At 41.7% G+C, this 27,510-nt stretch overlaps 1 protein-coding gene across 1 annotated transcript in view; it reads left to right on the top strand.

The window, feature by feature from the left end:
* Positions 1 to 6,685: 6,685 nt before the first annotated feature.
* ttll7 (tubulin tyrosine ligase-like family, member 7) overlaps positions 6,686 to 27,510 on the top strand; it is a 126,442-nt gene continuing 105,617 nt past the window's right edge. The window contains exons 1-4 of the mRNA XM_079506225.1: positions 6,686 to 6,824; positions 19,330 to 19,732; positions 20,260 to 20,391; positions 24,686 to 24,807. Coding sequence (XP_079362351.1) covers positions 19,708 to 19,732; positions 20,260 to 20,391; positions 24,686 to 24,807 — 279 coding nt within the window. The 5' untranslated portion in view covers positions 6,686 to 6,824; positions 19,330 to 19,707. The remainder of the gene's footprint in view (positions 6,825 to 19,329; positions 19,733 to 20,259; positions 20,392 to 24,685; positions 24,808 to 27,510) is intronic.

Here is a 27,510-nt window from a genome sequence, read left to right as displayed (position 1 = left end):
CCCACTCCTCCACGCCCTCCTCTGGATCAGCTGCCAAATACAATTGTTCCTTTGCTAAGTTGGCCTTTCCACGACAACTGCGTCTTCCCCAAACCATCCCCATCAACGTAAGGCTGTTGCATTCTTACAAGTCTCATTGTTGATTAGTCTACATAACTGATAATCAAACATAGACATAGCATTGTCATTCCATTCACAACATACCTGGTGGAGATGTCTCAATGTATACTTTATCCCTACCTTCTCTGTTTCCCCAATTCTACAGCCTCTGCAATGTATAGGCTGTTGCATTCTCACAAATCCCATTTCTGATTGAACTACATCACTGAAGATGATGATGATCCCATTCTGCAGGCTCTACTGGCCAAATCTGGGCAACCTCATGGCACTGCAGCTTCTTTTACTACACATTCACTGTTAACATTAACATTCTTTCCTAAAAAAACACTCAGACTCCATTAAAAATACACTGAGAACTACATTTTGAAATGTTGTGACTTTGTCTACCTTTGCTCTCACAATTTCCTTCCTCCGATTTGCGACGCGCAGGGAGCTAGGATGAGCGGGCCGAAGGCCCGCGAAATTCTAGTATCATACGGTGCAAAAAGTTGTCTCTCTTACACAATTTGGGAAAGTTTGTAAATGAAATGAAATGATTACTATATTTACCCAGGGTATCTGGGCTAAGCTCAAGAACTTGTTTCCAGCCAGGCCCTGCTCATAGAACACATTTCATCGTAGTGGTTCAATGCCTTGTTCAAGGGCACTTCAGCGGTGGCAATTTTAACGTGTTGGACCGCTGATTCGACCTGGCGACCTTCCGGTATCAAGACCGCTCCGCAATCCGTTCGGCCACCGCTGCCACTGTGACCACCTGGCAGGATGCTTTATTATGCCAATATGCATTCACCACCTCCCTCCTGCGAGGCAAAAATAATGCTTCTTTGGAATCCACATCCCCATACTAATTACTCTTAGGAAGAATCTATGTGAAAAGAACAGAGCTGTGTTTTTGAGCTGATGTCATTGGCACCATCCTAGCTGGCAGCAATAAACACACGCTTTGCACAATTGATCAACAAATGAAAAAAAAATGCAAATGTATTTAAAATACATACTTTTCTCTTTTTGTTTTCTTTTTCTCGTTGGATATATTGTAGGCTATGTTACTAAATACAATTTGTTGTATTGTTTTGTATTGTACTGTATTGTACTCATACAATAAACATAAACATTGAGTTATTAAAAAGTTATCTCAAATAAATTCATGGAAAGCTCAGTTTTCAGAAATGGTTACACTATTTGGTGGGATTTTCTGTGGAACAAATCTATTTGGGGGTTTCTGTGTGAAAACGTTATAACCTATTATAATTGGTTAGGACTTTTTTGGCTGCATCTCTCCATCAACCTTAACAATTACTGTAGTTCCCTCGGCTTGTGTTTGCCAAGATGCATCAAATGAAACTGAGAAGGATACTGGAACAAGTATGAGAGCATACGTACCAATAGGTAGTCACCTATAGACGCCACAGCTGTGTTGTCTTCGAGTGATATAACCCCCCATTGTCTTTAAGCCAAAGCCCTATATATACGTTGTATGGTAAATAACAAAAACAAATCCTTGTTTCAATTTTTGGAGAGAATTCCTTTTTTTCCTTTACACACACACACACACACACACACACACACACACACACACACACACACACACACACACACACACACACACACACACACACACACACACACACACACACACACACACACACACACACACACACACACACACACACACAATGAAGGGGATTTCAGCCTGTGCAGTCTCAGTGCCATTTGGGCTGCTTACAAAAGAAGCACATAAGAAGTATTTACACATAAACCCCCGCATCCTGCCTGGTCAAATGGCTGGTCAGGTTCTTCACCCATCTCGTATTGTGAAGCAAATTCTCAGACAGTATAGGCAAATACTAATTACAATCTCAAGATAGAGGAGGGTTTCAGTTTCACCCTCTGTTTACCAGACTTTTACTTGTAAAAGAGTGTTTCTACATTGCAGTAGTGATACTTTTACTTCCTTCACCTTCACCTATCCCGTAACCCCGGAGGGTCGTTGGGGCACCACAGACGATCTGCTGACCAGCTCTCTCCATCCCTCTCTGTCCTCGGCAGCTCTCATTGCCTCGCTGAGTTTCAAGTGTGTCCATTCTCCGATGTTATCTTCCCATCTTTTCTTTTGTCTCCCTCTTCTCCTGCCACCTCGTACAGTGCCTTGCAGGATGGTCTTTGCAAGGCCTGAGGATCTGGTGATGTGTCCATACCACCTCAGTTTACGCTTTATGACAGTGGTCAGAAGGTCATCATGTGGGCCGATGGCTTGGCTGATCTTTTGCCGTACTTCCTCGTTTGTGACATGTTGGGTGTAGGAGATACCCATGAGTCTTCTGTAGCATCTCATCTCCATGCTCTGTATTCTCCTCTGTAGCTCAGCTGTAAGGGTCCAAGTTTCACAAGCATAAAGAAGGATTGACATGACAAGTGATCGTAGTAGTCTCACCTTTGATGCCAGACTTATGTTTTTGTCTTTCCATATGGGCTTGAGTTTTGCCAGGGCAGCAGTTGTTTGCGCAATTCTGGCAAGGACTTCCCGTTTGGATCCTTCATCCTTTACTTAGAGTACAACAAGTACAACATTTGAGTACCCATTTCCTTTTATGGAGAAATATGGGGACCACTTACGAAATTGACAAACACAATGTGGAAGACACATGTCACTTGTTTGAACAATATCATACGGTGCAAAAAGTTGTCTCTCTGACACAATTTGGGAAAGTTTGTGACCACCTGGCAGGATGCTTTATTATGCCAATATGCATTCCCCACCTCCCTCCTGCGAGGCAAAAATAATGCTTCTTTGGAATCCACATCCCCATGCTAATTACTCTTAGGAAGAATCTATGTGAAAAGAACAGAGCTGTGTTTTTGAGCTGATGTCATTGGCACCATCCTAGCTGGCAGCAATAAACACACGCTTTGCACAATTGATCAACAAATGAAAAAAGAAAAATGCAACAGCAGGCTTTAATTTGTGATGGTGGCTAGAATCTGATAATATGAGGAATATAGGCAAATCGGTGTCAAAGGCAACCTGCCTGGATGATTCTGTGCCCATCAACAACAACAACATACAACAGTATGACTTTGACATTGTCCAAATATGTTTCCTTCAGTTTTGGACCTGGAAACTCCAGGGCCAAAGATGTTGTTGAATTCTGGAAGTATTTAGACAGAGGGCTAAAATTAAGAGTCTGGAGTGGACTGCCTTAATGACTTTCCAAGCGTATAAGCATTACACTTGTTTACAATAGGGTCCACCATGTTCAATTCATCATAACATTTAGAGACGTACAAATATACACTACTATATAGACAAAAACAGGAAATCATCATAGAGGAGGGAAAAATCACACCCTTGTGAAGTGAGGGGTGCTAATATATTTAAGTCTAACTCATGTTGATTAGGTGATGTAATGGTGATGTAAAACAAACGGTGCCAACACAAACATTAAATGCCATTAACAATAAAGAGACAATATGACGTAATGAGTTACACAATGACGTAAGTTTTCCCTTCATTGTCAATAGCGTTTATTAAACAAACGTTGATTTCTCAAAGGCTTTTGATTCAGTGGAAAGAGCCAAAATGTTTGAAATTCTTAAATTATATGGTGTCCCCGACAAAATGATCAATGCCATAAAAGTTCTATATACAAATACCTCAGCGATCATCCTCACTCCTGACGGAGAAACACCATCATTCCTATTCACACACTGTCAGTTGATACTATCAATGATAAGGGCTACCAACTAAACCCTAGGAGAAGCTCTCGTCATCCTGCTAAATAGTAAATACCTAACCGACACTGACTTCGCTGATGACATCGCGCTTATCAGTCAATCATTGGAATACGCTCAGGCTCTCCTTCAGTCTCTTGAGCAGGCCTCCAACTGTGTTGGTCTCTATCTCAACGAGACGAAAACTGAATACGTAAATATATGCAAATCCAACAATAACCACATTATAAAAACACTTAACAACACTCCTCTGAAATGGGTCGATGACTACAAGTATTTGGGTTCATATTCATATATATCTTCTTCCCAAAAGGACTTTCAAACTAGGAAGGGTATGGCCTGGTCAGCCTACAATGACATGCATAAGATCTGGTCATCCCAGCTTAGTAAGATGTTAAAAGTAAAAATATTTAGGACGACCGTTGAGCCGATTCTACTCTATGGCTCCGAGACATGGACACTTTCAAAGAAACAAGAGAATCGGTTGGATGGCACTTACACCCGCCTTCTAATGAGAGCGCAAAATCTGTCTTGGAAGAGCCACCCATCGACTGATCTAATATACGGCAACCTTCCCTGTGTCTCTTCACTAGACCGATCCAGAAGAACACAGTTTGCCGGCCACTGCTACAGAGCTGACAATGAGGTTATATCTTCCCTTCTTCTCTGGAGTCCTGCCTCAAAGCAGACCAGAGGGAGAAAACTGTCGTTCCCTGATGTCATCGCTAGGGACACAGGCATCAGTAAGCAGGAACTGGGGATGGCAATGAAGGACCGGAAAGTCTGGCGTGATATTGTGAAATCCACGATCTCGACCACGGTCGAAAGATTATGATGATGACCTGGAAAATGGAGAAGAGGGTAGAAGTAGAAAAAGAAGAGGGGGGAGAGTTACTGTAAAACAGTATACAATACACAATCTACTCATAAAGTTGTGAGCTTGGCATGATGGGTTTAAATACCACGCTGATTGGCATGGGGAGGAGTTGTCATCAGCTTGATTGAAGAGGTGAGTGGTTGGCATGGAGCATGTGGAGTTCAGTCAGATAACTATCTAGATTTAACCAATATTTATTATAGAATGAGAATACAAGTGTGCATATAATATTTTATCTTGGCGTTCGGCTCTGCTATACATCACATAACAACAACCAGGAACCATATGCAGAAGGAAGCAGGAAGAAATGCAGTCTAGGTGAGCTTAAATACCCTGCCCAATTGGTCAGCTGACTGCCACATTTTTGTACTACTAATTTAAGAGAAAAAGAGTATTTGTGGAACTTGTGACTTGTGTCTGCCTCTTTTTTAGTAGCCTATAAGGTGCAATCTTTTCAATGTGTGATTTTGAAGTAATCCAAACATAATCTGATTAGATTACAATGTTTTGTAATCCAAGAGATTATATTACTTGAAAAGAGAGGAGCGATCCGAGCACTCTAAAAATTATGGAAGAGAGAGTGTAACATGTTTCGACCAAACGGTCTTCATCAGGGCATGTATATTACTTACTGTAACAAGTGTAATTTGTATTCGTAAGTGACAAGTATAAATAATCTAGCCCCGATCTTAAAATCTGTCTTTCTGGGCAGAAAATCATTATACACATCAAACAATAATGAATTGAAATTGATGAATTGAAAATGGTGGGCCCTATTGTAAACAAGTGTAATGCTTTATGGTGTCGTCCACTCACAGTTAAAAGTTGTTGTATTGAGTTGTACTTGAAATGTACTGTAATTCTGCAAACTGTTAATAAATCAATCAATCAATCAATCAATCAATCAAACTAGTAAATAATGTTGATCTCGAGACGAGAGCCACATAAAGACGGCATGGCTCTAATGTGGATCCCAGACATGGCTCAAATAGGGATCCTGGATTTAGTGACCAGCCCGTGACATCACATTAGCATTCTATTGGTCATATGACGTATGACTCCAATCTGGGAAAGATTTCAGCATGATCACATGCATATTGACTTCCATGATCAAAAAAGTATACAGAATATGTGGAGGTACATTTGCGGCCTACTGGGAGTGTGCACGGATGGACGGACGGACTGACGGACGGACGGAAGGACACAATAGCTGGCCTCTTTTTGAGCCATTCAGTAAAATATTTATCTTGGGATCTTTATGACCAAAGCAGATTAAGATCAACAAATCAAATTCAACTTTACAAAGTTAGGCTATAGGTTATAGGCCTAAAAATCATTAAACATACCAGGATATTAATATAAATATATAATACTAATCATCAAATAGATAGATAGATAGATAGATAGATAGATAGATAGATAGATAGATAGATAGATAGATAGATAGATAGATAGATAGATAGATAGATAGATAGATAGATAGATAGAACTTTTACCTGACACAAAAATGCTAATGTATCAGGTGAACGCACCCACCAGTGGGCGGATTTGTATTTTGTGTGATCCAGCACCATGGTCAGCGACACAGACAGTTGCTAGGTAGCCTATATGTGTTTGTATCAGAGCAGCATTGAAAAACCTAAAGAATGCCACGTAGGTGGATGGGATATCACTCTAAACCGTGGTAAGACACATTTTATTTTTAGAAACAGCACAGATGCAGGTATTCTGCAATGAGTTACTATAACACACACGCCCTACTGTTTAATACACATGACGTTACATTGTATTCTAGGGAACGCAAACTTCAGCAATTCATCCACCCCCTCTCCTTTCGAAAGAATGGTTTCGCCCATGGATTCTTTTCAGCACTGATGGCACACCACACTACAAGCTAGGGATTTTATTGTCCATGAAAAAAACACGTCATTTATTGTCTCTTTACATTACGGCGTTGTTTTCCCGAGAATCCTGGACTTTTTCCATATATATACACTCGCCGGCATCAGTCAAGACTCAAGAGGAGTATTACTGTGTTGTTGTGCTGAGATGATAACCCAGCAATGCACTGTGCCAGTCACTGGCAATAAATGAGGTAGGCTGCCTTCGCTTTTGCCCTCTCAACATCCTTATAAAGAGCTAGTGTGGCTAAACTTCCTTGCTAACTAGACAATAGCGTTATGCATCATTTGCGTTAATGTTTTCTTTTGTAATCGTCCTAAAAACGGCATTTTCTTCGCCATATCTTAAAGTAGCCGTGATTACTGCTGCTATCGTATCATGACAGTTAGCTCGTCCAGTAGTGAATGGAGTACATGCAGTACAGTGTCACCTGACCTTATAGCCACTGTTTTATAGATCACAGGCAGCGTTGTTGAAACAGATTGATCTGCTGATTTCCTGAACGCACCAGGGATCGCGAGCGGGATTTATGAAATTAAGCCAACACATAATCCTACAATGTAAGACATAAACAAGACCTGTGAAATGTGGGATGGATATGGCCATGGCCTATCTACTATCCTCCAGTGGACCGTCTGGGAGATACCATTGGATGCTTAAGCATGGCAGGTCCCTTTGCTGCTCGCAGCATCTTGGCTCAAGCTTTGCAAGGTTTCCTAATAGTGAATCAATATCGCCTGGTATAATGCTGCTTGTGCTGTTCCACCATGCACAATACAGGGAGGGAGGGAGGGAGTATTGTACCCATTCTCTCTGAATTTGACCTTAAACGCGATACAGTTAATTATATGGAATTAGTCCTGAGATATAACGCTTTCATATTATTTGGTCTGTGTGCCATATTGCAGCATCACATCTGAAGTCAAGATGACCAATCCAGTGGTGCACACAGATTACAATCACATAAAATAAGGACTCCAGATTATGTTGATATCCAGACCATAAGCATGTTGGGGGATATAATATCAGTAACCACTGAATTTATCCAGACTACAGATGGGATCTGTATTATGTTTGATTCTTAAAGGGGGAGTGGTGATATATTCAGCACAAATGTAAATGTAAACACTGAAACCACAGTTAGGTTTTGTTGCTGTTGCCCAGAAGTCTACCAGTTGCTTTGTGGAGATCTGTAAACCTAAAGTTAATGGGAAAATACAGTACTAAAGTAAATGCAATGATAAAAAGATGAATAAAGTACCAGGAAAAAGCAAGAGACCCAGAAGGTTTTATGCGAGGCCTCCACCTATACAAATATCTAAATAGAAAAACAACATGGATTAAAAATAAATAATAATTCACATACAGAAGGTGTTTGACAATCATTATCAAATTACAACATTGCCAACATTCTATTTCTGTATAAAACGTATCACTTATCACACGCTGCTGCGTCTGGGATGTTTCAGTGATGTGTCTTTGTCTGGGTTTTTACTGGGTTTTTCTTGCTGTTGCTTTTCTGTGCCTTAGCTAGTGGATTTAGTTTTTATTTACCTGTACAGCACTTTGTTAACCTTGTGTTGTAATATGTGCTATATAAATAAAGTGGATTGGATTGGACTAGCCTAGAACCTTTGCTATGCTAGTTTACAGTCTGCTGTACGACGATGTCACACATCGAAAGTAACAGAGACATGTTCACATTGTGAGCTTGATAATTGGCTATTTTCGGAGTGTGACACTGATGTACTAAGCATAAATCAGGCTCTGTGTTCTCACTGCCAGCAACAGGTTCACCTTTCCACATGGATTGCTTTACCGGGTAATGCAGGGTTCAGGTTTAGGATCGGGCCTTCCTTATGCCATGACTTTTCAAGTAATTGTATCCCCTTAAAAGGTTATAGGCCCTTGCTGTGTTGAAGCCCAATCTAATCTGTAAATAATCGCTCATGGATTAAATAAGTGGTTTGGGCTAAGCACTTGATTAACAGCTTGAGTCCATATTCATATGCGTTGATAATCCTCCCACGACTCACGAGTGCAAAGTCTGATAGGTTACTTATAACAGCACAATGCTTTTCAACACAGGTTTGTTCTGTTGGAAATGTTTCTGTCAGATACACTTTTCCCCAATTTTGTCTTGCTGCAAATAAGGTCAGACGAGGGTGTCACCAGCCTAAATGTGTAATGGTATTTTCTGAAGGCGATGTGCCTCAACTTTGTTTGACCGTTTTTTTTGTTGGGATATAGCATTGGTTTGTACACTGTTAAAGCTTCTCGATAAGAAAGCTAAGTTTGGCATTCGGCTCTGCTGGTGCTGGTAGTACATTTCCTTTCTGTGCCTGTGGGTTGCCAGTTCCCACGCTTTCTCCTCCACACTTTAGGATTACAGCATGAAGCCAGAGTTGGGTCATCAGTTGGGTCTACTTTTAGATTCACTAGCAATTCCAAAACCAATTTGTTCTCTTGTGTTATGACTCAGGATGTTCAGTAACCCCCCCTCCCCATAGCCTATGTTTACATAATTGAGTTTCCCTAAGTGTGTGTTTCTGGCCTTTGTGGTGGGGAGTATAATGTTGGCATCATTGTCCTTTAAACAGAAGAAACATCCCAGCATTAAGGCTGTTTGAGCAATCACATCACTACACAACTAAGGAATCCATTCTCTTCTTGAAGATGCTTAGTTTTGTTTAAATGTGCTCTTTATAATCCACACAATAGCTTATTTTTTCTTCTTTTTTTTCCTTCTTAAGCGAAATGAGAAAAATACATTCAAAAAGCCTATCAATGATCTGCAGCTACTCAGTCAGGCGTACAGTAACAGTATGTGTAAACTGAATGTTGGATGAATGACAGTCCTTGAGCTTTGTGAAGTGCGGTAATACAGCATGTATGCGTATGTCTGCTCCTTTTAAATTACTACAAATGGCCAGAGGCCTTACTACTGCTGAAAAGGCAGGACCAAGGGTATACCATGAGAGCAAAAGGCTTGCCAACCACCCCCACCTCCACCCACAACAACTTCCTAAGTGGTGTTTCCCCGGGCTCCGTCTATTGATTCTGCGTTTGACAGTTGCTATGAAGATGCACTTTCATGTAAGCCTACAGTGAGCATAAAACAACACCTCCAGGGACATTCTACTGGGTGTTCAAGGGACTCATCCACTAGGTGTTTTGTCAACCCATGTCATGTGTAAATAGAGTTTGGTGCTCTTCTCCAACCTTCCCGTTGTCAGGTTACTTGTGAAGCTAATTGTTTTGTCGTTGTGATTTCTTGCAGTTTGTTGCCATGTGACAGTACTACAGTAGGCTACTATCTGTGCGAGGATGTGTTTTGATTGAACTACATTCAATGCCCAACCTTAAAACAGAATATCTGTAATCTGTCACTCCTGATAGAAAATCATCTACATAGCTTTCAATGGCATACAGGCCGAATATGTTCTTAAATACAAGGCCTGAATTAGTATGTGGCATATTATACACATTACACACCTGCCAACATGTCCAGTGGACAACATTTGTGGGTGAGCAATTAGCAGCACAGCACTTTACCCTGATAGACAAGGTTCCCTTTGTTGTACATTTGAGGGGATGCTGGATGGAGAGATGCACATGAGCTGCTTAAAGAGCTGACTCTCCACAATGACCTCTTTCTTTACTGTGTGGTGAGGATAAAGACATGAGCTCAGCATCCATAGTAACCCTGGACACTGCCATCCCTCCAGTGCTCTCTTGTGGAGATCTGCAAAACTGCAGCAAATGTTTTGTCTGAAATGGTTTAGCTAACACTTTGACTTTAACCTTACGACATATGCTATAGGACTTTGTCTTTTAATGCGTCACTGTGCAAGTAGCTGTGATGGCTTATTCTGATGCTAAAGCAAGGCAATTCACTATCATAAAAGTCTCTCAAAGCTTGTGGGCGCTCTCAAATGAGTCAAATACAAAAGAAGGAACGGCCAGCACACGCAACAACCAAGTCATTTATTGAATTACTTTTATTTTAATTACATTTTCTAGTAGTGATTTCCTTATTATTTAATGGCTGTATGAGAAAACTGACTGGATGCTATACTGAAACTTTGAGCACTTTAAAATACCTTGAAGATGATTTATTAGAATTATTACTTTTACAAAAGCTTAATTAATATTTGTGTGGTTCTGTAGTTCTGTTTTGTTTAAGTCTTCGAAGAAAGAACTTCAGTTTTTAATAAAAGTAAATTCAAGTAATATAAATACAAAGATTCATGTAAAGAGACAATGAGGTGCTCATTACTCTAAACTTTAGAGTAATGAGAGCCCTCTAAAGCCCTAACCACACCAGAGGGTCGCCATGCAACTCCCTGCAACATGCCACTACTTGCAACCATTATTCCCAATGGCAGTTGCAAGGACTTGCATTGGTGTGGTTTGTTTTGTTGCAAGGAGTTGCAGCGGTGTGGTTTGTTGTGTTGCAAGGAGTTGCAGCGGTGTGGTTTGTTTTGTTGCAAGGAGTTGCATTGGTGTGGTTTGTTGTGTTGCAAGGAGTTGCAGCGGTGTGGTTTGTTGTGTTGCAAGGACTTGCAGCGGTGTGGTTTGTTTTGTTGCAAGGAGTTGCAGCGGTGTGGTTTGTTTTGTTGCAAGGACTTGCATTGGTGTGGTTTGTTGTGTTGCAAGGAGTTGCAGCGGTGTGGTTTGTTGTGTTGCAAGGAGTTGCAGCGGTGTGGTTTGTTTTGTTGCAAGGACTTGCATTGGTGTGGTTTGTTGTGTTGCAAGGAGTTGCAGCGGTGTGGTTTGTTGTGTTGCAAGGACTTGCAGCGGTGTGGTTTGTTTTGTTGCAAGGAGTTGCAGCGGTGTGGTTTGTTGTGTTGCAAGGAGTTGCAGCGGTGTGGTTTGTTTTGTTACAAGGAGTTGCATTGGTGTGGTTTGTTGTGTTGCAAGGAGTTGCAGCGGTGTGGTTTGTTTTGTTGCAAGGACTTGCATTGGTGTGGTTTGTTTTGTTGCAAGGAGTTGCAGCGGTGTGGTTTGTTTTGTTGCAAGGACTTGCATTGGTGTGGTTTGTTTTGTTGCAAGGAGTTGCAGCGGTGTGGTTTGTTTTGTTGCAAGGAGTTGCAGCGGTGTGGTTTGTTTTGTTGCAAGGACTTGCATTGGTGTGGTTTGTTTTGTTGCAAGGAGTTGCATTGGTGTGGTTTGTTGTGTTGCAAGGAGTTGCAGCGGTGTGGTTTGTTTTGTAGCAAGGAGTTGCATTGGTGTTGTTTGTTGTGTTGCAAGGAGTTGCAGCGGTGTGGTTTGTTTTGTTGCAAGGACTTGCATTGGTGTGGTTTGTTTTGTTGCAAGGAGTTGCAGCGGTGTGGTTTGGGCCTAACATAAACCCAGACAGAATGACAACACCACCAAGTGGAGGTCATGCTTCACCCTGAAGGGATTATACTTTCCAATAACGACTGCTATAGCCTACTTTACATTGACCCGCTTATTACAACATGGTGAATGGCGATGTGGAAAATCAATAACATGACACGTAATATTGACAATATTTCACTAACATAAACAGAGGCAGAGTTGCTGTCTGTTATTGAGGAAAAAAAATCACACTCGTGTGAAGTGAGGAGTGCCACTGTGGAGTTTTTTGAGGGGCGCTTTTGTCCCCCCACCTTAGAGTATATACTCTAAGGTCCCCACACGTCTCATATTTGTTATTGACAATGAAAGGAGAAATGTACGTCATATGTAGACGAGCAAATCGGCTAACCAATCAAATAAATTGTTCATGAGATGATGTATGATGATGTATAATGAATCTTATAAGAGCGCCCCTCACTTCATACGGGTGTGATTTATCTGAACTGTTTTCTACATGCATGCTTACAGTTGTATTGTTTCTTTCCTTGTCCATCCTGGCTTGTTTCTTCTATGAAACAAAATGATTATAACATGTATTTATATATCAGCCAGATGATGTCATCTTACGCTGACATTTACTGCTCTAAACAAACATTAAAGTCCATAGACTATAGGCTGGCAAACAAATTACATCATAACTGCCATACACAACCATTAAAGTCCATAGACTTGGTTGGCAAACATTTGTTTTCTTAAAAAGGAAACATTAAAAGTCCATAGACTTGGCTGCCACATGACATAATGTCGGAAAGCCATGCATTGGAGGGGTGCCCCTCCAATGGCACCGTGATGCGTGATCACGATTGAGTATTCAACAAATCTGTGTTATAATGAACTATGAAGTATACATGTTGAAAGTACGTTATTATGGGAGCTATAGAACATACAACAATGGTCAATTTCACTGTAGCCAACAGCCAACAATAGCCTGTGCTATTTATGGAAAATGCTTCACATGTAAGCCTTTAAGGTTATTATGCTTATGCTCTTTGTAAAAAAAAAACAACAACTTTGAATTAAACTCTTCTTGTTGTTTAGACAGAACGGTTGAAAAGAGAGGTAAGATGGTACAGAGGGGGGGGGGGGGGGGGGGGGTGGTGACTAGATTAATTGAGATGGACCCAAATATCAGTCACTCTGGTGGAGGTGCAACCCATTACAATCTCATTTTGATTACACTTCCAGCCTGCATCATTCATATTGGTTGCCGGTGCAACTGGGACATCTTGTGGTCGAGTAGGGAACTGCCACCACTCAAGCAAATACAGAGACCGTGGGAGAGGCTCAGTTTATGTTTGGAATGGATCATTATTCATTTGTCAGCAGCACACTACCAAGAAATGCAGCTGTGGGACCCAAGTCAATGTGTGTATACTGTAGCCTATGCAATCTTTGGCTAGCAGACAAGCACAAGGGAGCACAAAGGAGGATGGGAAAGAACTAAAAAAATAAAGTAATACTCAACCTTATCACTAAAGAGTCCAGTGAAGCTGAAAATTGAAAGCAACAGCGATGTAGTTGAGTGGACAGTTCACATCAGAACATCAAAACTTACAGCCGTTCTCCTCTCTGCCACTGGGTTCACAGCCACTATTGGCAATGGTCTTCCTTGAGGCCATCTCAATGAATCTAGTCACCCCCTCTCTGCTTGAGAACTAAGCCTTCTCAGTGAATTCTGGGTATTGTACCATCAGAAAATATCATTTTCACAGTCAATACCAAAACCATGATGACGTCAATGACAGTGCCACATTGGGGCAGCAATAACCATGGTATAACATGCATCTTATTTTCTTTCAATTCCTGGTATATGAAGTAAGATTTGGCCAAGTTTAATACATGCTGTGACCTGTGCAACATGATTTTGGCATAATAATTGCCAATATTTTGTTAAATTTGTGTCCTGTTTACTGCTGCAGCCAGACGGCTGGCTTGTTTACAAACGTTACGATTTGGTCTACTGAATGTAGAATGTAGAATATTTTCTTTTATTTTTTTATTTCTATTCCTATCAGTCAACACAGTTAATACCACAATTGTCAACTGTAACAGAGGTCCTCTTAATCTCCGTTACGTCAGGGGTTCCCAAAGTCAGGTCCGGGGACCCCTAGGGGTCCTTGAGAGAGTTCTAGGGGGTCCCCAGCTAAATGATAATTAGGAACCAAATGGACCCTTATGGATCTGTAACTCAGAGAGTGTACAAATGGAACTTCCATTTGTACACTCTCAGAGTTAAACTAACTTTGATTTTACAATATACATTGGGGGTCCCAGAGATAGAAATGCCAATAAAAGGGGTCCGTAGCCTAATTCAGGTCAAACCTGGGGTCCTTGAAATTAAACTGGTTGAGAATCACTGCTAGAGCCGTAAACAGCTTCTCGTATGGGGGTCCTTGGCATATATTTTCAAATGGGGGTCCACATGCTAATGAGTGTGAATTTGGGGGTCCTTGACATGAAAAAGTTTGGGAACCACTGCGTTATGTTACAGGACTTTAGAAAGATACATATATTATTCATCATGTGCAATACCTTTATTGGCATGAGAAAACATACGTTTACATTGCCAAAGCAAAAAGTGGAACAATACAATCAAAACAAAATGTATACAATTGAAGGTCAGAATCTCCAATAAATCAATTTAAATATGTATCAAGATCACTCGATGCAGATAGTGCAGGAATACTCACAATGGGTGGTTGTGTTCCATTTGATATCCTTCTATCACAGCAGCTCACGAATCCTGCTGCTGTATTTGCACATTGTCGTACTTCGCCCCACAAGTATATGGGAGTTTTTTTGGGTCATTGTAATCTGTGGGAAGTATATGTGTCTCTGATGTCTTGGTACAGTGGACAGATGGTTAGGAAATGTAGCTCAGTTTCCATTTAATTTTGTGTGCAATGGAGTGGGTGCATAGTCTGCTCTAGGGAGACAGGTCTGCCTATAACGGCCTTTCTCAATCGCAAAACTGTGCTCACTGAGTCTGTACCTAGTTAAGATTTCTCTTAGTTTTGGGTCGGTCACGGTGCTCAGGTATTCTTCCACAGTGTATTTTTGTTAAGGGCCAGATAGCATTCTAGTTTACTCTGCTTTTGTGTTGCTTCTTTCCAATGTGTCAGATAGCTTTCCTTTTGCTGTTTTAATTTGGCTTAGTCCAATGGGTTTTCTATCTGGTGACTTTGTTTGTGTTTGTGCAGAGGTCCAGGGCCAGCTGGCTGAGGGGGCATCTCTCTAGAGTTTCACTGTGTGTGAGCTCTGCCTTGTTATGGAGTGCATCTGGGTCACTTTCTTTTAGGTGGTTGTAGACTTTAAGTGCTCTCTTTTTTAATTTGGTGTTTATACCATTTTTCGAGGTCGTGGTTTGCTAATGGTCCCCATCTCACAACCATAGAGGGAAATTGGTTCTATCATAGAGTCCAGTATTTATTTATTTTTTTCAAAATCTTTTTATTCAGTTTTTGTAACAGAAGCCCAGGGGCAAGTATTACAGATTAAACAGAAAATGTAAAAAATAAAACTCAATCCCCTATCCCACCCTCCCCCCACCCACAATCCCAAGGATATTTGGAAAAATAGAAATAAAAAATAAAATATTTATATACACATATACACACAAATATACATGCATACATAATTACTAAAAATGATCATAGCAGAAAGAGCAGATTTTGTTTCTGTTGTGGTTTGGCGCTGGCCGAGGCATAGGTACGGCACACTAGGCAGTTTGTGTTGTGGTAGAATGTCATAAAACGGGCCCCAGGTCTTGTCATTATTTCTCTCAGAGCCAGCAATTGAAAACCTTTACATTTCCAACCCGGACATTATATCACGAAGCCACTGACGGTTTTGGCGGCTGGATCTTTTTTGAAATATCATGCTTTTAGTCTTAGGTTCTCTGTCAGGGAGCCCACGTCTGGGAGAATTTGTGTATAGGAGTTGCTACTGTAGTCCTTCCTTGGTTGGAGACAGCAGCAGCAGGTCATCTGCGAAAAGTAAGCATTTGATTTCTGTGTTTGCCAAGGGGATGCCTGGAGCTGTAGACTGTTCAAACGTCTTCTTTTCTGGTCGGGATACCAATTTGATCCAATCAGGATAGAGAACGCAGTCAGGATTAAACAAGTGGAATTGTAAGTGATGACACAAAGAAATGAGTGTGCATTTGTGAGCTTGTAAATCTGCTATCTTCAAATGTATATAGGGCTGAAGTGGTTAATGTATGTTTTGTAATAATAATACAAATCTACAAAGTAACTAGTAACAGAAAAAAATCAAATAATTGTAGTGGAGTAAAAGTACAATATTTACATCTGAGATGTAGTGTTGTAGTGAAAGTACTGAAAATTGTGTGTGTGTGTGTGTGTGTGTGTGCGTGTGCGTGTGCGTGTGCGTGTGCGTGTGCGTGTGCGTGCGTGCGTCAAGTACTGTATGTGAGCCTGCATTTCTAGTACGGTAAATGACTAAAGATGTGAGATGGGATGGTTGGTGCCTAACATTCTCACCACTAGATGCTACTCTTGATCTCTTCATGAAAGGCAAGCGAGGCACCGTTGCGGAGCTGATACTGTAGCCTGAATTCCTTATGGAATTCTGTACCACAGTATCAAAAGATTTTCACTTTGTACTATTTTCTCCATTTTCACTGCAGTATCATTAAGGCCAGTACAGCCAGGCATGAGAAAGTGACCATTACATCTACAGGCACTGGCAGCAGGTATAAAGTGGCTGGTACTACTACCAAAATTAAACTGTTGCATTAACTATCATCATAGCCAGCTGTTTTGTTTTATAACAGCATTTTATTGTCATTTCTGCTTTATTTTGATAGTGACAGTGAGAGAGACAGGAAAGGTGAACAGAGAACATGTGAATGACACACAGCCAGCCAGGAGTCAAACTGGGGAAATTTAGTTTAATCTATTTGGTCCAAAAAGCTTTAGGCCAAGTTATATGCTTACATACAGTACGGATATGGCTAACTGCTCCTAACAGCAAATGCACATTTATCCTGGTTCTTGCAAGCTAGTTTTCTAAATACAATGTGACACAGCTCTATTTGTGTTTACACATATCTTTATTCCCTTTTATTTATTTATTTTATTCTATTATTATTTTAACATTTAACAATTACATTTACTAGCCTTGATTTATGTTTGCTTTGTTCCATGTTTGCTTCTGCCATGTAAATGTAGCCTATGTTTCCTTTTTTGATATGTTGAAGAAGGCATCTTGCACACATGTGGCTTTAGCCTACAGTATGTAGTATGTTTTTATTTTTATTTATAAGATGTGTTTTTTTATTGATAGCGACATAGTGGAGAGACACACAAACTGTGGAGAGAGAAAGTAGGATGATCACATTCAGCAAATAGCCCATCCATCCGAGAATCAGACTGGGGACTTGCTGAACAGAGCATTGAGTCACTCATCTTTTAAAGACCTAGTGAAATGAAAAATAAGTTTTTCACACTTTTAGACGATGATTCGTGGTCATATGGGCATACCTAACAATGGATGGCAAAACAATGGGAAAATTTCCATTTTTGTGTTTTTTTTATATAGGAGAACACCGCCACTTGCTATAGGTTCAAGAGCATTTATTTCTTACGAGAGCAACGTTTTGGTCTTGCGACCTTCCAAGCCTGAGTAAGGTCGCAAGACCGAAAAGATGCTCTCTTAAGTGGCGGTGTGCGGGTGTCCCTTCTTTCTCCTACGTTGTATGCCTCGTCACCATCGCACCTGCTCCAAATTGCCTACCGGGTGTGCGGAAGTCATGTGTCATGTGTATTTTTATATCAAAAGTCCATAAAAAGCCAATTTTAATTACTTCCTTTGAACGACAACGTGATGCGTGTCGAGGCCTGCATGAATAAAATTGAATAAAAATTAAGCTTGATTTCATTCATCTGTGTTATTCCCATTGCTGCGTGTCCGTGGAACGTAACATTTCTTGCTGATGATGAAACACAGTTGATGATGCATGATTACAGAACTACTCAGTTTTTAATCTCATTCAAGATGACATCCAGACAGTGTATTACTCATTTTAATGAGTAATACACTTTAGCACGCTAAAATATCTATCTGAAAACATTCTAGGTTAGAAATAAATAATTAAGCCATGCGCTTTGCTGCCTGTCTCTCTGTTGTAAACAAACAAAAGGCACGCGCGTGCACGCTGCACGCGCGTGCCTTTTGTTTGTCAAAATCTGTTACGCATGTAACAGATCTACGTTCCATACCATGGAGCGATACGACGTTCCGATTGGTTAAACACACAGCTTTCCGTTTCAGGGTGAAACTTCAAAATAAAATGCCCATATTTGTCATTCCAATAGGTCTTTAAAGTAAGACTATTGTCATTTCATACTCTGTTCTTGAGACAGTAGAGTGCAGAGAGACAGGAAACCAAGGACAGAGAGAGGAGATATAAGCATGCGATACGAGACAAGACGGGAGTTGGATTCTAAATTGGGTCCACAACGACCACACGGCTCCAAGGAAGGAACATATGGTCTGTGCACTAACTGGCAGAGCCACAAGTTACCAGCTAGCTATATTTTATTGTGTCTAGATATATGATTATTGAGTGTAGAATCTCTTAATGATCTTCAGTCACCTTCAAAGGTTGCTGGCACAGAAGGAAAAACTTGCTTGCCGCAGCCAAAAAAAAAGGAGAAGAAATTCCAGTATTTGGCTGCTGGTGGTGCCCTCCAACCCTTCCCACAGGGCCAGCCTGAAGCATACTTCATCGTAACCTCTAAAAAAAAAAAAAAAAAAAAAAAAAGAAAAGCGGCATCTGTTTGAACGGATTGAGCACCAGCCATAAAAAGGACGCACAGCTGACACAGGCACGAGACGCATGAGATTCTGCACACCCTTCTCCTGACATCCACATTAATATTTCAGGAAGCCTTCATCGAATACCAATTAGTCCAGCGCACACCGCCTGGCATTAGATCATTTTCATTAGGATTAGCACAGTGGCAGAGCTCTCGCTGAAGCGGGTACGGTCAGTGTCACATTGACTGATGTAGCATGAGATAGACCTGGTGGTGATGCTGCTGCTGGGGCCGCGTCACCACCAGCAAGAAAACCGCCACCTATACAGTATCAACGTTGGTGTATATTCCGAGTGTTCATTCAACTTGAGAGTTTACAAATGTAACCGAATGTACCCGTGAGGGTGGTACATTTGTATTAACACTGAAGATTTGTATCTGTGTATTGTTTTGCTATCGACCCAATCAAAGTCCCCTCTAACTCAGCTGCAGTGCCATTAAAAACAAATCTCTTCTTTTCTTCCTCCACAGGCTTTGCCAACCAACCCGCCATTCCTCCATCCCTCTCTTTCTCTCTTCTCGTTCTTCTCTCTTTGTCTGTCTCTCTCTCTCTGCCTTTCCATCTGAGAGGCTTAAACAAGCCGGGGCCGTGCAGACGTTTTCTTGGAAAGGCCCACCCTCCCCTCCCCCCCCCCCCAAACACGGACTCTGCCGGCCGCTGCTTTCCATGATGTTGAGCGCCTCCGGCCACAGGCTCCGATGACCCAGTGGGCTGACCAGATCTGTATCGGGACGGACAGGGAAGACTAGAAGCAGAGAGAGAGAGAGAGAGAGAGAGAGAGAAATTGCCGCCGGCGGAGCCTGGGAGAGAGTGCGGCGTGCTGCTTTAATCTTCTGCAGGCCTCTGACATGCCCTCTCCCCCCAATGATGGAGGTGAGTGGGACACATCAGAGTCATACAATATTCCAACAATCCCCTTGGCTACACCGTGAGCTGACTGGGTTGTTTGGCATCAGTGGTGTAAAGTACATGTACTCAAGTATACTGTACTTTCAGTAAGTACAATTTTGAGGTTTTCCTTTTTTACTTTACTGAAATGTTTCCAATTTTCTGTGCTTTTGCTTCTACTCCACTACAACTTAGAGGCAAATATTGTACTTTTACTCCACTACAATTATTTGAAAACAAATTATTATTACAAAACATAGGCCTACATTAACCACTTCAGCCCTATATACATTTCGGCTATTTGAAAATAGCGACGCATTGGAGCTCGTAGATATGCTATTTTCAAAATATTTTTTATACATTTCATAATACTCTGTAATACTTTTGTACTTTTTCTCCAGTCAATTCTGAATTCCAGACTTTTACTTCGTAACAGAGTATTTCTATATTGCAGTATTTGATACTTGTTGTGAGTGACCTTTTCCACCACCGTTTGCAATCTGCTCCCCCAGAGGATCAAGGAGCATCCCCCGTGAACGGGCCATCTGCAGGCTCCTACCAGAGCAGTGGGAAGAGGAAGGTACGCCGCAAGAAGAAGAAGGGCAGCATCACCGCCAACGTGGCCGGCACCAAATACGAGATCGGTATGGCATCTGTCGCAACACCATGTATTCAGTCAGTACGTAGTACTAGTGCTAATAGTAGGGCATTAAGCCCTACTATTAGTCCACTAGTCGATCTTTTTTTTTTTATTTTATTTATTTTCCCCCGATGTTGTAGGCCTCATGATCAGGACTATAGTTATAGTCACCAATGTACACCGTTTTTAAATGTAAAAATATTTATTTCCAAAAAAAGAAAAGTTTATTTTATTTTATTTTTTTACATACTAGGTGGTTAAACAACTAGTCGACTAGTCGACTAGTAAACTAGGCAACTAGTCAACTAGTAAAAATGACTAGAAGTGAATGCCCTAGCTAATAGGTATGCTCCACTAATAAATAGTCAAATTAGTTTGTGAAGCACCATCCAACCAAAAAATGTAAAAAATAAAAAATACTCAATACATTGAACTTGCTAGTTCAATGTATTGAACTGGCAAATCAAAATCACAGAAGGAACACGATACCACGCCATGAAGGCCTGTCAATAAAGAAGATTCAGATTCACTTTTATGTGCAATCATTATCATTATTATGATGACAAAGCCCCTGATTTTAAAGGTTCTTTCAGTTGTTTTGACGTAGCACTAGTGATAAGACAAACAAGTTGAAGTGAATTTTGTCTTAATCCACTGTTTGGGAAATGGTTCTTGACAGTTGGCTCAATTAGTACCTCTAACCACTTGAAGTTCCAATCACAATATTGGCAGTAAAATCTAATTTGCGTTTGATCGTCTTAATAAAATAAAATAAAACCACAATTCAACCCAGTGAAAACATCTTTACTGAGGTAATTGAAGTTGGCAGCAAGGTTTTTATTTATTTATTTTTTATTTTGGTGAACAGCCAAAAGAGTGGAGTAAGCACTCTTTACATTTTCAGTATAGTGTGTCACGGCACTGCTCTCAGGGGCGCGCTACAACCCTTGAAAAGAAGAGAGTCAGCAACAGCCAGAAGGGGTTGTGGGCTGGCGGGGATCCTACTGTTAGCAGGAGGTCTAGCGTTGAATCGCCTTCCTAGCTGTGAGGAGACCCTCATGGCAGCCATTTTTAGAGTAAAATGAACCTGAACGACCAGATGGACGGCACATTACTCTTGTTGAGTAATGCTCCCCCTAAGTTAAAGACAAAAAATATATATGCAGGGTAAAGCCTGATTTATTTGTCCTATACAGTGTCGCTCGCTGACAATAGCCAATCTAAGATCTTGTAGATCGGGCATTTTCAATGGAGTGTAAATTAAGCATTAGGTGAAACGTCGGTAAATATGCTGTCTCTAAACCCACTGAGAAGCTACTACCCCAAGGATGTCTTGAAGGCAGCACTCATACTGTAGGAAAGGATTGATTCTAGCCTCGCTCTTGGTCATGGGGCCAAGTGCGTACAGGTAACTGTAACGCTGAATTCACATCAGCAGCAGCAATCGATTGTAAGCAGTCCTGAATTTCGCTAAATGGACATGTCTGGGGTATCAGTTATTACACCCTCCTAAATAAGCAAGTTGTGGTCCAATGAGATTGGCTCCAGTGTCTGCCAGGAGAGCTCACAGGCAGGGAGGAGAGGGACAGGCACTTGGTGCCCATCTCTGGCAGCTTTTTTGCAAACGGTGTGTACATTTTAGGTAAGATATAGAGTTATAGACCATGCAGTTGCTCAGTCTCAGTCACATGTACAACTGTTAGTTTAAAATTGTGTTATCAATCTTATGTGTATGCCTAATCCACACTTACTTCAGGGCGCACAGTGCTTCTGGTTGGCTGCCGCTCTGTCAAACAGCAGCAGCATCAAAGTGGAACATTTCTCCAATTTGCCTTTTGCTGGCTCTGCCTCCTGCAACGGTGGGGGAAAGCAGCACTCTCTCCTCTACATAGACAAAGCATTGCACCTCGGCGAGGTGCAAACCGTGAGGTGACCTCGTGGCTTTCACAGAACACAGAAGCTGAATACCACTGCTAGTGTGAATTCAGCGTAAAGCATGGGTTATTTGCCATCTGAAGACAGATGTTTTTTGTCGCACACTGAAAATAGCAGATCTGAAAGCTCACTGTGAACATGCAGATATGCAATGTTTTGTGCGCCACAAAGTATATCAAGCCCTTAAACCATTTTGGGCGGGAACCCCTTTTGGTGTTAGCATTATGTTATGCTTTAGCTATTGAAAAATAGCAGATCTACAAGCTCATAGCGCGCTATGAACTTGTAGGTCTGCTATTTTTGAAAAATCGACTACGACTGACATAGAAACATAGCTTTTTCAGAAAACTGTCAGGTTGTAGAAGACATTTTTAGAATCTGATCTCAGGTCAGAATGGCTTAAACCCTCCTCTGCCTGCTTCAGTTAGCCAACGGCTATTAGACTTTGCTGACATGGACAGATGAATGCAGTCACGTCGGAAACATCTTTTTCCCATTCAAGCGCGTCACACAACATTAAGCCTGCCGTCTCCAGGTTGGCAAAGGCTTTCACGAAATTAATTAATACCTCGTTTCGTTAGGCAATATGAATTTTTCATTAGTCACTGAATAATGAATAGTCGTTGGATTAATGTCCAAATGCGCCCGCCACCTATCTCTCATACGTTCAGGGTTTCCAGTGGGACTTGAATGCATTACAGCCCATTAATTCATCTTTTTTGAAGAAAGGCATTACGAACGGCTGCTTTGCAGCCATCCCAATCCTGCTGATGGTAAATATAACTCTGTGAGCTTTTTTCATCCAGACTTTCTAGAACTCTTAATGTATAGAAAAACACCACTGGAATCCCAAGAAATATTGAAGCAAAACACTGATGTGGAACACAAGGCAAGACAAAGGCATGTGTATTTGTATAGCTCATTTCACACGGGCAATTCAAAGTGCATTTAAACATACATAAAGAATAAGAAGCAATTATACATAAATAAATAAAGGCCAAAGAGACAAATGTATGTCCTGATGAAGATCTGATTGATCGAAACGTTGACGACGCAATAAAAAAAGGTTTTTCAGCATTTTGTTTTTTCAGACCCTTCTGGACGGGAACCCAGTTACACACTTTTATACTGCGATTTGTATTGCACCAGGGCCACGGATGTGCACTACCTTCCTCAAACATATTTGGGGTGTCATATCCAAGGCTTTCCTCTTAACACAGGACTGTCTGATGTTCCAGACATAGCATTCTATTCCTTATTGTATTTACCACAAGACTAGCAACATGTACTAGTGTCCCCCTGAACACTGTACATGCACCCAGACATGACCCAATCCTATTTTATCTTTATTCTTTCTGTGTGCACTGCTCTGGATGTCCTTTCTGCCTATACATTACGATACTCAATCAGAATCAAAAATCCACCATTTTTGCATCAAAAGAAGAGTTTGAAGTGCTGATTAGGTCGCCAATCAGTATTTCAGTAGGCATACATTTTTTATAAAGGGCAGTGGTGAACAGGGCCTTATTTATTACCTATTAATTCATGCCTATCACAACCTTCATATAAAGTGTTGCCGGTGCAAGTATCAATTCCTCTGGATGTGTATTCCAACTAAGTGTGGCATAGTGACTAAACGCTGCCTCACCATGTATTGATTTAACTCTGGGAACAGTTAATAGACCCTGGGTGACCTGAGACTTCTCCAGGGTTCATAATGTAAAAGCAAGTCAAGAGAACTTTGGGCTGGCTTAAACCACTCAGTGTATTTTGTCTATGCTGTACAGTCCACAAATTATGATATGATGATGGATATGAGTAGGCCTATAGACACCTCTAAATGTATAGTATAAATCAAATGCTGTATAAACGATGTGCTCAGTAGAGCACAGAACTCCATCAAGGCGGCAGTTTGTCTATAAAATGTTGCAGTGTTTCTGGCACCTCATCCCCTTTTGGCCATAGAACTCCATGATCCATTTGCATCGTGAAGTACATGGGGGTACACACACACACACACACACACACACACACACACACACACACACACACACACACACACACACACACAGCGACAGCAGCCTCTGGAGGTTAATGGTGACCAGTAAATCTGTTCTCCCCATCAGAAAGTTTGTGACAGGTTACACCCCCTTTGACCAATAATTGGTCAAACAATTATTGTTGTGAAAGGTTAAATCAGTTGTTCCTTGGTCCAGAACCAATCCATAATATCCTGCAGGGCAGGCAGACAGACAGACAGACAGACAGACAGACAGACAGACAGACATCATTATGTCCTCGGCAGAGGTAATGACTGTATAGGAATTCCCTGTATAATGTAAAGTCACGTTTTTTCCCCACAGTTCGCATAGTCATCAATGAAATGGCTTTCCTCAAGACCAGGGACGAGGACGAGACGGCCAACCTCATCTGGAACGACTCAGCGGTGCAGCACGAGAAAATCGCTGAGCTCAGGAACTACCAGGTACTAGGCTCCACTCCACTGCAGCCGGTTCAGTCAGCCAGTCAGTACAAAGTCAGGTCGACATACTGTACTGTATACAGTACACTATACAGCCTCAGTTAAGTTCACTTCATCACTTGTGTTTGTCCCCAAAAGGGAAATGTGATTGCAGCGGGGTACAGTATACAGTTACATGCTCACAGCTGCCAGAAAAGCTATAAGCAAAGCATGTTTTAACACATACGAGACAAATGGGCAATGTAAAGGGCTGTGAGGTAATTGTGAAATATTGCAATATCCTGTATTCATTCATTCTCATCTTGAACTGATTCACGTGTTTCTGCAACTGAGGGAGGGCTCTGGGAGTCTGGAGACGGGCCTAAGGCTGAGGTGAGGTTTTCAAGATAAGCAGCGCTCACATCTGTTAACCTCGGACCTGGCTGTGATAGCCTGTGGCTGTAAGATCAACATTTTGAGGGAGATACATGTTTTAGGGGAACTTGGAGTAAATATTCGCATCTTGTCAGCTGTTGACCCAGTCTATGGGGGTCTGTTCTATCATGTCCAACTGTGCTAGAGGTCACATCATCTGTGGCTAGCAGATAGCGGTCCTCTCTTGTAAGAAATGTATAATTTGAGCTATAATGCTGTGCAAATCTCTACATCTAGGCGGTGTCTCATCTCAAAGTAGCTCCTATTATAAAGTCTCATCATATTATGTGGCGCCTGTTGTTTAGTGGGTAGAGAGTTCTGTTATGGACTCTGTTTTGGTAAAGGTGCATTTTCGTGAAGCAAGCCGGGTGAACTGACAATTTGCTGAGAGACAGTGGTGTTTTTTTCCCCTGGCAGGCATGTGTCATGTCCTTGACTGCCATCAACCAGGTGTTTTGAATTGGATGTGGGCAACAACCGGAAGCCAGTTAATACTTTCAGCGCCATTGGCGACGATCTTTGTCAATTGAAGCCTAATTTTGATACTGACGCTTAACGCCATTGCCGACGGCCTTCGGCAATTACGCTTTTATCGCGCGTTCGATTGCTCGAGCCATAATGCTACTCACGTTAGCCGGTTAGCTAGCTGTGTTGTTAGCACAGCACTGGATCGCCCATCTTAGATCGTCGTCGCCATAATAATCCATTCTATCCATTTATTTCAATCGCCTGTATCTCCTATTCCTTGTCCCAGATGGCATTTTGGTCAAAACAGCGTTTCTTTGACGGCACAGATCTGACGATCTGGAGCTCTGCAGAGCTCCGGTCTGGATTCACATTGTAAACAAGGCCGGCCCAGCTCCGTGTAACTTCCTAATTTAGGACTACTGCTAGTGAAGCGGAAATGGCGGCTTTTCAAAATAAGAGCTCAAATAAAAAAAATGCTGGCGTGAATTAGATCCTAATTTTTCAATAAATGATAGCGCTGAAAGGGTTAAGGAACGGGAGACATCTGACAATTTAGTGAGGTTGAAGACCAGGCTGTGTACTGTGTAGTAGTAGTAGCATGCAGTCAGACGAGCACGCTCAGAGTTCCAATAGTCAAGCCTGGATAAGGAGCTTTGCAGACTCCTTGGTGAGGAAGGTTCTGATCCTCCAGATTGTGTACAGCGCAAACCATATGTGATCGCTGATCGCTTTGTGTGCATTGAAGGACACGCATTATTATCATCAAATGAAAACTCACAGTCCAAAATGACAAGCACATTCAGTTAGGCCAATTGCGGTGACACACCCGGAACTCCAGTGGTCCGTAGAACGGTAAATGGCCTTTCACTGGCGTGACTCGTGTCACGCCAGAGAAGGCTGTCTCATTGTGAGATGACATTGTGCAATGACTGTGGCTCAAGCAGAGGGAGCTTGAGTCCATCAGACCATAAGGTGGAAAATAATAGCTCTGACCTTCTCTGTGACTGGAGTGGCCCTATTACTCCTTCCATCAGACCAGCTTCCTTCCACCTATAGCACGACTCCACATGCTTCCTGCATGTCTTTTGCCACCTACCACTAGATATAGAGGGTGTTAAGAGGAAACGAGGAGAGGAGACAAGCGCAACGGAGAGGAAGAGGAGCCAGGCATTGAGTCGGAGACAGAGTTGAGTCGTGAAGGGACAGACGAGCGAGGGGAAAAAGGAAGAGGGTTGGAAGGATGCAGTGAGATACATTTGATGTTCAGGGGTTAGAGATGGAGTACACTGGATCTGGAATGAACAGAGCCTTGGGGCTCCATTTTCGTCACTGCTAAACCCCTTATCCCTAAACGTCTTTGCCTTTTTTTTTTTTACTATTTTTGCAAAACATTTTTGAATAGTTAAAATGGCCAGTCCACAAGCTCACAACATGTCAATGTAGATTGGCTAGTTGAACTATTCAAAAATGTTTTTCAAAATAGTAAAAAAAGGCAAAGAAGTTTAGGGATATGGGGTTTAGCGGTGACGAAACTGGGGCCCTTGGTGTCTCTGCATCCCCCAACAATGTCCTGCTCAATCTGTGAACCCATCGGAATGAAAATAAATAAATCACACTCAGGTGAAGTGAGGGGCGCCTTTGGGGGGCACCCACTACGTCATAGTTAAAAAATAGACTTGGCCGCCACATGACGTCACGGGGGCCACGCACAAAGCCGAGGGCACACACACAAAGCCAGGAATTGGAGGGGCTAGCACGGTATAGCGCCCCTCAAAAATATACTTCACTCTCCTTCAGCCCCCCTCTTCCGGCGGTGCGTCTTTG

Source organism: Electrona antarctica (genome assembly GCF_951216825.1).
Source record: "Electrona antarctica genome assembly, chromosome: 7".
NCBI classification, from domain to species: Eukaryota; Metazoa; Chordata; class Actinopteri; order Myctophiformes; family Myctophidae; genus Electrona; species Electrona antarctica.
Note: the sequence above shows the minus strand (reverse complement) of the source record. Positions and strands in the feature narration are given on the sequence as shown.